This window comes from Piliocolobus tephrosceles, chromosome 8 (assembly GCF_002776525.5).
Source record: "Piliocolobus tephrosceles isolate RC106 chromosome 8, ASM277652v3, whole genome shotgun sequence".
NCBI classification, from domain to species: domain Eukaryota; kingdom Metazoa; phylum Chordata; class Mammalia; order Primates; family Cercopithecidae; genus Piliocolobus; species Piliocolobus tephrosceles.
The window spans coordinates 64,289,029-64,301,190 of NC_045441.1; the positions used below are offsets into that span (position 1 = coordinate 64,289,029).

At 35.5% G+C, this 12,162-nt stretch overlaps 1 protein-coding gene across 2 annotated transcripts in view; it reads right to left on the reverse strand.

The window, feature by feature from the left end:
- Positions 1-12,162, reverse strand: part of BZW2 (basic leucine zipper and W2 domains 2) — a 59,446-nt gene that overhangs the window by 39,969 nt on the left and 7,315 nt on the right. For both annotated transcript variants that reach the window (XM_023215909.2, XM_023215910.1), the window contains exon 2: positions 385-449. In XM_023215909.2, coding sequence (XP_023071677.1) covers positions 385-442 — 58 coding nt within the window. In that variant the 5' untranslated portion in view covers positions 443-449. The remainder of the gene's footprint in view (positions 1-384; positions 450-12,162) is intronic.

Sequence of the window (12,162 nt, forward strand, 5' to 3'; positions counted from 1 at the left end):
TCTCACTTCCTAATTTACTTTTCATTTTATCATCTTTGCCATCAACGTTTTCATAAAATGACAAAGAAGGCAAAAACCAAATACAATGCTAACGTCGAAACCAGTGAAATTCATCAATTGCCTTCATAACCTCACATGAAAGTAAGACAACCTGAACAGAGGTATCTATCCCATTCTGTAGATGAAAACAAGTAGCGTAGGCAAATTAAATAACTTGTCCAACAAGTAACTGGAAGTTCTATGGTTTCACTAAAGCACGTCAGATTCTACACTCAGAGCTCAAATGAGTAGAATCAGTGAGGTTGGGGGAAACAGGGATCATTCAGCTTCTTCTCCAATCTTACATTTTGGTTACAACTTTAAACACACACACACACAACCTACCCCTTTTCCGAGTTTTGAACCGCTGGCCTGTTAGCACTGGCTTCTGATGCTTATTCATAAAATTTCTGAAAACAAAGAAAATAAAGATTATGTATTTCAAATAAGCAGTCGATATGAAAAAAATATGGGCAATAAATTTGGTTGAACATATGTTTAACCTCTCTCATTACTGAATATGCCTTTTATTTTTAAAATTGAGACGGAGTCTCGCTGTCGCCCAGGTGGGAGTGCAGCAGTGGTGTGATCTCAGCTCACTGCAACCTCCGCGTCCTGGGTTCAAATGATTCTCCTGCCTCAGCCTCCTGAGTAGCTGGGACTACAAGCGTGAGCCGCCACACCTGGCTAATTTTTGTATTTTTAGTAGAGACGGGGTTTCACCATGGTGGCCAGGTCTTGAACTCCTGACCTCATGATCCACCTGCCTCGGCCTCCCGGACTGCTGGGAATACAGGCGTGAGCCACGGCGCCCGGCATAAATACACTTTTAAAAATGAGATCTAATTTTAACTTGGACTAGTCAAAATTTTAAAGTTTACCAATACTCAGTGTTGGCAAAGGACATAGGAAAAACAACCACAGACACCGACTTTGATGTAAAGGTTAAACTCCATGAAATACTTTGAGGAAAATTTCAGTGAGTGTCTATAAATATTTACAGGGGCATAACCTTGGTCCAGCAATACCTTATCAGGAATTTATCCTATAGTTATGTTCACACAAGAATGCAAATATACTTGTATATGTAAAAGGATTTAGTTGCACCATTGTTTTCAGTTGCAGCACTGTTGTATACATAAAAATGGAACATGAAATGTCCTCAAATAAGCTATAATGTAGCCACCAAGTGGAACAGCATGAAGCTTATGAAAGCATGAATTAGATCTAACTGTACTACATTTCTGATCCTGGCTACCTTTCTGACTATATATGTATATTCAATACACATCTTGTCTCATCGCTATTGAGTTCCAGTCACATTGATCTCTTTGTTGTTCTTCCAATAGGCCAGATAAGGTCTGGCTTCTGAGGCTCTGTTCCTGCCTCTCTTTCAGGAAAGATCTTCCCCAGCTGTCCACATGGCTATCTCCTGGCAATCATTCAAATGCATCCCTGAAAAGGGAGGTCTTCTCTGACCATCTCCACCAAAGTGGCCCATTGTCACTAGCTCTCCTTACCTAGCTTTATTTTTCTTTAGCAGTGCCTGCCATTTTATTATTATCTCTTTGTCTAGGGTCTATACCCTCCATGAGTGTAACCTCCACTAGGACAGGAACCTTGTAGGTTTTTATTCTGTAGAGCTCCTTTAGCTCCTCCATTCTGCACCTTTTACATTGAGCAAAGTATAAACATATAATAAATACTTTTCAAATAAGTTGCTGGACTGATATGGAAGATGCTCAAGGGATAAGGATAGTGGAAAAAAGCAAGCTGAATAAAAGAATGTAAAGTACTTGGTTACAAGGAGGGTGTATAGAATATATGGTTTTCTATGCAACAACAATTTAAGAAGGATAAAGAAACTGTTAATAAATTTTTTATTTTTTGGTTTACCTTAATGGACAGGGATTTGAGTACTTCATACTATTTTACTGGATTTAATAAACAATTTAAAAAATGTAATACCATCTTTGAAAAAATGTAAGGTCAGCTCCACAAGACTTCTTAAAAATTGAGAATATGCTTGTTGACATAAATATTATAAACTGAAAATATGTCTAGATTGCTTCAATTATGAAGGCCAAACATTCAATATAACATGCATTATTCAAGCAAATTATTTAATTACCTTCCAAAGATTTTAGCATTCATTTGAAAATGTCTTGATTTCAATTACTTATGCCATCAAACAATAAAAAATTTACATTATTCAAGTAATTTAATTACTCCTGAAAGTTTTTGTTTAAATCCTGAAGAACATGAAAAAATTATTTATGTACCAAATTTTCCTTCTTACTGCATAAAAGAGAAACTTGTAGCTTCACATAATAAAAAAACTGTTTATTATTGAAAACTTCAAGTTAATCATTATTTTAGAAGGGAAACTAATTAAAAGTCACATAAAAACACAAAAAGTAATTACATGGTTTGAGAAATAATTTTTATCAACCCTATAAAATAAAATGAACTTAATACATCACGCTTCAAGATACAAAGGTTATTAAGCCAGAATCCATGCCCTCGAGAAACTCACTGGGAGGGATAAAATTCAAACATTTGCAACACAGTGTAATAGTTCAACAGTAGAAACACAGACCAGTGCAAGAATAAAGTGATTGCTTATGTGTATGGGGCAACAGCAACATATTGAAATCATTACAAATTCCATAAACTTAATCAATGAATTCCCATTTCATTTGATGGATGTTGAAAACAGAGCTTCTAATGCATCATTTATATTCACTGCAAAAGTTTCATTCAGAAACTTTCCTGCTGGCATTATAAACAGATTCACTCTGGATCAGCCAATATTTTATTGTTGCAAAAGTGATGATGATATACATATTATTGTCTCCATATCTTCCCAACACAAATATTATATAAAACGTATTTGTGCTAGCAAAGAAAAATATGTGTCAAAGAATTTGGGTGTTGGGTCTTGTACCAAGATGCAAAAAGAATATAGCTCAACTAGACAGAAATCTCTCCAGCAGATTTCTCTGCCAAAGATGTTTTTCTTCTTTCTTTCCGTCCTTCCTTTTTCTTTCTCTCTCCTTCCTTCCTTTTTTTCTCTCTCTCTACTTCCTTAGAGATGAGGGTGTTACTATGTTGACTAGGGTGACTTCAAACTCCTGGACTCAAGCAATTCTCTCATCTCAGCCTCTTGGGTAACTGGGATTACAGGCACACACCACTGTTCAGGGTAAAAATGGTTTTTAATTTGTAATTTCAAAAATTCTAAAGTGTGAGTCCCTCCTAAAAGTTTTGTTTTGGGGTTTAGAATACAAACTCATGGAATTCCCTAATTAACTCTTTGCACCTTGTTTCTATTATTTCTGTTAATGGAGAAGTACCACCAAACACAGCATATGAAAGAATTACTCCATTTTCAAAATCTTTAGCTTTTATACTTACTTCCTTTCTAAGCATAAAAGTTTGTTTCTTTATAACGCAGCTATGTGGGCTTACTTTTCATACCCTCGATATATTCCATGTGCACAAACACATAATAACATGCAAACATAAAAATGTACGCAAAGACTTTGATATAACACCCAAAATTAGAACAAACAAACAAAAACTCACCCACTGGTGGTGACAGACTAAATGAAGATATTCTGCTCTCCAAGAGTGTCTATCCTTTAGCTGTTACTATTTGGAGCAGAGGCCCCGCTTCCCTCTAAATTTAGCTCTTCATGCTACACTATAATCTGCTCCAGTAAGGGTCAGCCTTTATAAGGTACTCACTGAGCCCTTATAAAAGCCCTGGCCTAAGAGAAGCAAGGACACTTTGAATAAGAAATTGTTAGCTTCAACCTAGGAAAACAACAAAGAAACATTAACAATGACAGTTCTATTAGGCCAATGTCAAAGGCTGTTAGTACACTGCCCTATAATGTAGTTTCAAATCTAATAACTAAAAATATATAAGTTTAAAAAAATAAAAGTTTAACAGTATCCTCAGAGAGAAATCCCTGTGGGCTACAACCTATGCATCAAGACAATTTGGCTTCTGTTTTAAAAACTATAAGCCACACACAAAATACGCACATATTCCACCAAAATGGAACAGTTCCATGGTTTAAAATAATATTAAAATTGTATGTAAAATGGTAAACAAAATGGACTTAAGTATTTCACATGTCATCTAAGAGACTACATTTCTTGGATACTCCATATAAAGAGTAAAAGAAGGTTATAAGAACACTAAAATGATCCAATCAATCAAATATTTAGAAACTTTATACTATATTAATGAATTAAAACACTTTTGCAAAAATTTCTATTTTAAGTGTAAACTGAGAGGTTTTTAGGTCTAACCTATTACATCTATTTCTGTTACCTACCTCACTCTGTTAATCTTATAACTGTCCTAGCATCTTTTTCAAATTCGGTCCCTTAACTCTGGGCCCAGGTGTGACAGTGAGCCACACTGGCACAGGTGCATCTCATGGCAACTGTGCACTAATCCTTCCAGTTGCCCACCCCACCTTCAGTGGATTAGCACCTTCGATGTAAACTGATCAGTCTTACCTGGGACTCTTCTTTACTTCTCTCCATTTTGGAAAGGAACTGATCTACCAGAAGACTTACCTTCTAGTTGTCCCTACAAGGGAATGACTGCTCCTGTCTAATTATCCAGCACTTTGGTCTTAGATTCTATTTTTGACTGTTCTCGTCTGACTCATCTTTGAACTATGATAACCTGCCTTATGTAACATGCTATATTACTAACATGTGCTATGCATATGTTATTCAAACTACTTTAACTTTATGAGCATATATACTCTAAAGCAGGGAACACAACATTTTTTGTAAAGAAATAAAAGGAAAATATTTTACTCTCTCTGTGGGATATAAAGTTTCTGTTCCAACCACTCAATTCTGCTGTTACAGTGTGAAAGCAGCCATGGACAATGTGCAAACAAATGGTCATGGCCGTATTCCAATAAAACTTCATATTAACACAAGTCGTGGACTAGACTGGACCCCCAGGAGGCCCTTTGTGAACTCCTATTCTAGAGCAGTGTATCCAATAGAAGTGTCTGTGATGATGGAAATGTTCCATATCAGCAGTATCTAATATGGTAGCCACTACTGATCCCTTGAAACGTGGCTAGTGACTACAGAAATAAATGTTTAATTTTATTTTATTTCCATTAACTAAATTTAAACAGTGTGGCTAATGGTTACTTATGTTGGGCCATGCAATTCTTATGTCCCAAAATGCTTAAATTTGATACAAAGGTAAAAATAAATCTAAAGAATAGAAATTTTTAATTACTATTTTTCAAATAAAGTAGCTCTAAGAGTATTCTGCACATATTTCAAAGCCAGGTGGCCATAGTGAGGAAAAAAGAAAAATTACTGCATTTCAAAGTAATATTCTGTGTGCAGTTAATATTGTTTAAGACTTGAGGGAAAAAAGACTTTTTTTTTTTTTTTTTTTTTTAATATGGAGTCTCGCTCTGTCACCCAGGCTAAAAGGCAGGGGTGTGATCTCTGCTTACTGCAGCCCTAACCACCTGGGCTCAAGAGACCCTCCCAAGTAGCTGGGACTACAGGCATGCCAGCAGGCCCAGCTAATTTTTTATATAGTTTGGTAGAGAAGGGGTTTCCCCATGTTGCCCAAGATGGAAAAAAAAGACTTTGGAGTCTAAAAATTATAGAGTAACAATATGATTCCCAAAGTATAAAATGTTTCATAAAGATAGAATAACAACACACAAAACTCAGTAAAACTGAGACACTTCACTGCAGTGTTCTCATGAAGTACTTTGTATTAATAACAAGTTTCAAGCATTACCTTTTATTCTATATTTTAAATGAGTAAAATTATCTACTATTAAAATAAACTTTAAAAATTACCCATATCTATACACCATTTTCCTTTCCATTAATGCTAAACTTAAAAGAACAAGCAATATAAAATCCTTTACAGAAAATAAAGGAATCCAGGAATCTTTTGGATTGATAACATTGTATTATCATTCTCTCTAAAGAAACAAAAAATAATTAAGTTGGTTTTAAAAGTTTAAATTATTGATACTCTAAGCAATAAACCTAACTATATGCCTATAATAACACTTTGTTGCCTGAAATAACATTAGCTTGTTTAATAACCTTATCATGATTTTGTAACAGGCTCTGCCTACTCAAAATCACTCAGCCAGTACAAAAAGCTTAATTATCAACAAATACTATGAAAGTTGTAGTATTTATAATAATTTTAAAAAATTAAAATTCAAAAATAGCTGATAGTCCAGCTCTAAGGGAAAAATAAAGTCAAATGCTCTTTTTTCTAATATAAAAATATTGCTGTCAGCCAGGAGCAGTGGCTCATGCCTGGAATCCCAGCACTTTGGGAAGCTGAGGAGGGTAGATCATGAGGTCAGGAGATCGAGACCGACCTGTCCAACATAGTGAAACCCTGTCTCTACTAAAAATACAAAAATTAGCCGGACATGGTAGCGCACTACTTGGGAGGCTGAGGCAGGAGAATCACTTGAACCCAGGAGGTGGAGGTTGTAGTGAGCCGAGATCGCACCACTGCACTCCAGCCTGGGCAACAAAGCAAGACTCCGTCTCAGGGAAAAAAAAAAAAAAAAAATATATATATATATATATATATAGTTATCATATCCCTATTCCTTTCATTCTTATCCTGAATAATATAAAAGAACAAAAATAACTTTTAAAAAATGCATTAAAGAGGGTCAGGCGAAGAATTCCAGCAATTTGGGAGGCTGAGGCAGGAGGATTGCTTGAGCTCAAGAGTTGGAGACTAGCCCAGGCAACATGGTGAAGCTTGGTCACTTAAAAAAAAAAAATTTAAAAAAGTATAGTCTCCTCAAAAATGTATATATTTTCCAGTGATGAACTTTAATGGTGGGCTCTTTACTTGCACCAACTATCTACCTTATGAAGAGTTATTAAAGCCCAAATAACTTGTATCCTGTGAGAGAGCACTTCAAGTTAAATATGTTAATGTAAGTCTCCGTTAATAAAACATAAAGGCACCACGATAGTTTTCATTTTATTATACTTCCAAAACTACTGTACACCTTAAACTAATTAGTAGACCTAAGATGTAAATGCTTGTTTTTAAAATTTCCTTTTAAATAAAAATAAAAATATTACAAAAATTACATTTTAAATATCCATGTAGAAACAATTTAAGGCAACTACACAGTGTCACTTACTTTATCTCAATGAAGCTTTTTTCAAAAACTTTTAAGAAGTATAAATTAATTCCTAAAATCCTTTCGCTCTAGGAGTCACTTCCTGGTCTCTAGTTAATGCAATTCTACTTTTCTAAGAGGCCCCTTAAGGCATGTGCATTCCTTCCTCTGGGCCCTTGCACTTTCCCCAGATGAGTTATCTCCCAGGCCCTGCCCTTCCCCCACCAGCTGGCCAGCTCATTCAATCTTCCAGATGGTCTAATTTTGCTGATGTCATTCTTATGTCTTTCAACACTCAGAAAGACACAAACACATCTACACTACCCACATCGTAGCATACTTTGGCTTTTAGAAAACCCAGCCCTCAAATATAATGTTTCAGGGTACTTTAACAAAATGCCCTAAAACTTCTGCTCTCCGTAAGTTAAGACTCTTAGGTCTGAAATTTCAATGAAGTGTTGAGGTTGAGAAACCCTACTGTAGAGAGAAAACAATGGTGAGCAAAGCCAGAGATGGTCCCTGCTCTCAAGGGCTGAAAATTCTGCACCCAGGTCTAAATATACCCGTGGCAACTAAGCATGTATTTCATTGAACTACTCACTCGTATTTGCCAAACACTGGTGTCACATTTTAGGAAAAAAAAAGTTTATCACTGAATAGACAGTCATATCTCAAACCAAAAGTACAGTTAGAATGTACAAAATACATGTTTCCCAGTCTCTGATACTAACAATTTATTTCTGAAATTGATAATTTTACATCTTATGCAATTCAGTGGGAGGGCAGAGGATAGGCAAGAATATGGGCTTTAAAGAGAGCAGAGAAAGAAGCTCAATACCAGCAAACTTTTTCTACTTTAGGGTATTGCATCAATGGAAACAAAATCAAGAAGGAAAACAGAAATTTTAATATACAATGTGTGACTTAAAAATGAAATTGTCTAATTTCTATGACTTTGAGAAAACAATGACATGCTATGTAGATACAGCAAAATGCAATATTCTATATACATGATGTGATCTTGGCTATGTAAAACACACTCACATCCAGTGGTGGTCAACATGAGTAGAGTAGTGGGTTCAAGGCACCTTTTATTCTTCTTACCTATGCTTGTCTGTATTTTCTGTAATATAAATACATATCCTTTTTATAATTAGAAAAATGTATATACTTAAGTGAAAAGGTTTTAAACTCTTTTGACGTTCAAACCAATTCTCAAGGAGTCACAAGCAGTAATAACATTTTTGCATAAAAAGATATGTGCCACAGGATCTAAATATCACTCCCTACTGAGAGAAACCAAGGTTCCTTGGATAAATGGCTGATTCCAAGGTTGGAGCAGGAGCGATTCACTATGATCCTGGGATGTCTTGTGTCGAAAATTCACAAGTGCCTTAAAAAAAAATCAAGCTAAAACAAAACAAGAGCCGTCTTGAGGACAATTCCACTGGCCTACCCCGGGGCAATTTGAGGACCCAAATAACTAAGGACAATAGCTAATAACACATTTAACAAAATACAAACCCACAGGTCCATGCTCATAACTTTTTGGTTCATTTTAAAGAAAACAAATTTTTCAGTACACAAGGAAAGGGAAGGAGGTGAAAGATTTTCTTTCAGTAGAATGTCAACTAATAAACAGAGAATGAAACATTGAATTAGAAAATCACCATTTTGCAACAATTAAATAAAAAATTGATTCATGCAAGAGTAATCAATGTATGCTAAACCTATATGGGTGGGTAGGTGTGTGTGTGTGTGTGTGTGTGTGTGTGTGTGTGTGTGCTGGGGAGTGCTTGATGATCAACAGGATACTTACATAGCCTTCAAGCATCTTCACATAAAATTTTAAAAAAATATATAACTACACATTGGAGAAACAAGACAATACCTTAACCACAGGACAACATACAATCACTACAACTTCAGATGTTTTACACTCAGAAGGACATATTGCTCATGTGGTACTCTAGACAAAAACACATGACCTGAAGAGCTAATCATGAGGAAATAGATGTATATCTAGGAACATTCTCCAAAACAACTGGTCTGCATTCTTCATAAATGGCAACATCTTTCCAAAACAAAGGCTTAAGAACTGTTCCAGGAGAGTTAAAGGGGCATTGCTGAATGCAATACACATTCCTGGACTGAATGATGTACTGGGAAAAAATACTTATGTATATATATAGTCGTTCATATATATATATACACACACACATATATATATACATACAAATATATGACACTATTGCGACAACCTAAGAAGTTGGCGTATAGAGATAAAATAATGGTATCTATGTTAAAATTTACTGAATTTTTTTTTTTGCACTGTGGTTCTGTAAGAAAAGTATCTTACTTTTACAGAATAAATACTGAAGAAATAAGGGATAAAGGCAGAAAGTGTATGCAACCTACTCTCAAATGATTAAGAAATAAAATTGATTATGTATACATAGAATCCTGGAGCAATGGCAAACACAGGAAGCCATATGTATTTTAGGGCTGGGCGTGGTGGCTCAGATCTATAATCCCAGCACTTTGGGGGACAAATATCATATGATCTCACTCATGTAGAATCTAAAGTTGGTATCACAGAAGTAGAGAGTAGAATAGTAGTTTCCTGGAGACAGAGGAGAATAGGAGTGAGGTGGGGATGGGGAAAGATTGAACAGGTACAGAGTTACAGTTAGGAAGAAAAAGCTCTAGTGTTCCATTGCACAATAGAGTTATTATAGTTAACAATAATGTATCATATGCTACAAAAGAGCTAGAAGAAAGCATTTTGATTGTTCTTACCACAAAGAAATGATGTGCTTGATGTAATGAATATGCTAATCACCCTAATTTAATTATTACACAATATATATGTGTATGGAAATACCACACTGTACCCCATATATAAACAATTACTACATGTCAGTTAAAAACAAAACTCTAAGAAACTACTCAAAAAATTATTTTTTCCAGAGTATTTTAAATACATTTATCAAAGCAATACACATAAACACAGAATGTTATATAGTATCTTAAAGTAATTTAAAAAAACATTTTCCAGCATTTACCCATCAAAGTAATTTCTTCCTTCAATAAAGAAAAACTACAAATTAATAATGCTTCCATTAATCAAAACCCCTTTTAATTAATAGATTTATGAACCTGTTTTAGAATTTCTTCTAGAGTCTATAGAGCATTCTTTTGATTATCCTCAATGATGAGAAATTTCCTTGTTTGATAGAAGATTTAATTTTAGAAAATTGCCAGAGATCATTCAGAGTCTAATCCATTGAAAAAAGTAGGCGGCCACTTTGAAGCTATCTGGTGTGTCTAACCAGGTTTTTATAACAAAACACTGAAAAGAAGCAAAAAAGTAGGTGATTAAGCTGAGAAATAACAGCATCTTTAATTGAAAGTGAGAGGTAACCTTTAAAAATGACTGATTATAAGGTTAGCTTATCATGTATATTATAGAATATTTAAGGAAAAATTAGAAAAAAATCTATCAGCCTAACTTTCATTAACGACCACTGTTCACATTTAAACATAGTATATATAGGCTGGGCACAGTGGCTCATGCCTGCAATCCCAGCACTTTGGGAGGCTGAGACTGGTGGATCACCTGAGGTCAGGAATTTGAGACAAGCCTGGGCAACATGGTGAAACCGTGTATCTACTGAAAAAAAAAAAAAAATTAGCCAGGCATGGTGGTGCACGCCTGTAATCCCAGCTACTTGGGAGGCTGAGGCACGAGAATCACTTGAACCCTGGAGGCAGAGGTTGCAGTGAGCCAAGATCGTGCCACTGTACCACAGCCTGGATGACAGAGCCAAGACTCCGTCTCATAAATAAATACATATCCTCCGGTTTTTTTTTTTTTTGGTGGGGAGGGTTACATACAGAAAAAAATTAAAATTCAGTTCTACCATCTTTTCTTATATTATGCTAAAGTACAATTTAAAAAATGATTTGCATTTGGACTTGGAGTTATATAAGTTGATTCAGTGATATCCTCTAGAATCTTTATTTTAAAAGTCATGCGTTCCACTGCATCACTTTAGGAAAAGCCGAAACTCTAACAGAGAGGGAAATGTCCTTGAAATTTGTTAATAATATTATAATTTTAAGCTTAGAAAAAAGCAAGATGGTCTCTGTATTATTATTAATACTTTTTGAGACAGAGTCTTACTCTGTCGCCCAGGCTGGAGTGCAGCGGCACAATCTCGGCTCACTGCAAACTCCGCCTCCCTTGGATTCTTGTGCCTCAGTCTCCCAAGTAATTAATTTTTGTATTTTTTTTTAGTAGAGATGGGGTTTCGTCATGTTGGCCAGACTGGTCTGGAACTCCTGGCCTCAAGTGATCTGCCCACCTCGGCCACCCAAAGTGATGGGATTACAGGCATGAGCCACCATGCTCGGCCAGTCTCTATATTATTTTAACGAGTCTTTTAAAACTATAAAGTAGTAATACACTGATGGCAAAAACAAAACAAAATCAATCAATCAAACAAACAAAAAACCCCAACACAGTACAGAAGGGTAGTGCTCTACCCAATCTTTCACTCCTGACCTTATATCCCAGCCCCACTCCATGGAGATAATAATTTAAACCCTTTAACATCATCCTATGTAACCTTTTAGAAAATGCCTATGCATTCGAGATTTTCACCTCCACTGAAGACAAAACTAATATTAATAAGTCTCCTCATCTCCAATGTTCCTTCCTCCAGAAAAGTGCTTTTTCATTGGAAGATGCCTAACTATATGTTGAGCTTTACGTAGTAGAGAAAGATGATTTTATATGAGATTTACTTTCCACCTAGAGGAAAGGAGCTATGGACAGCACACACAACACTAGCCTTGTTAACTGAGGCGAGGAGAACCAGCAAGGAGTGGAGTGGCAATGCCAGAGAGCAAGTTAGTTTATGAAAGACATAAAACT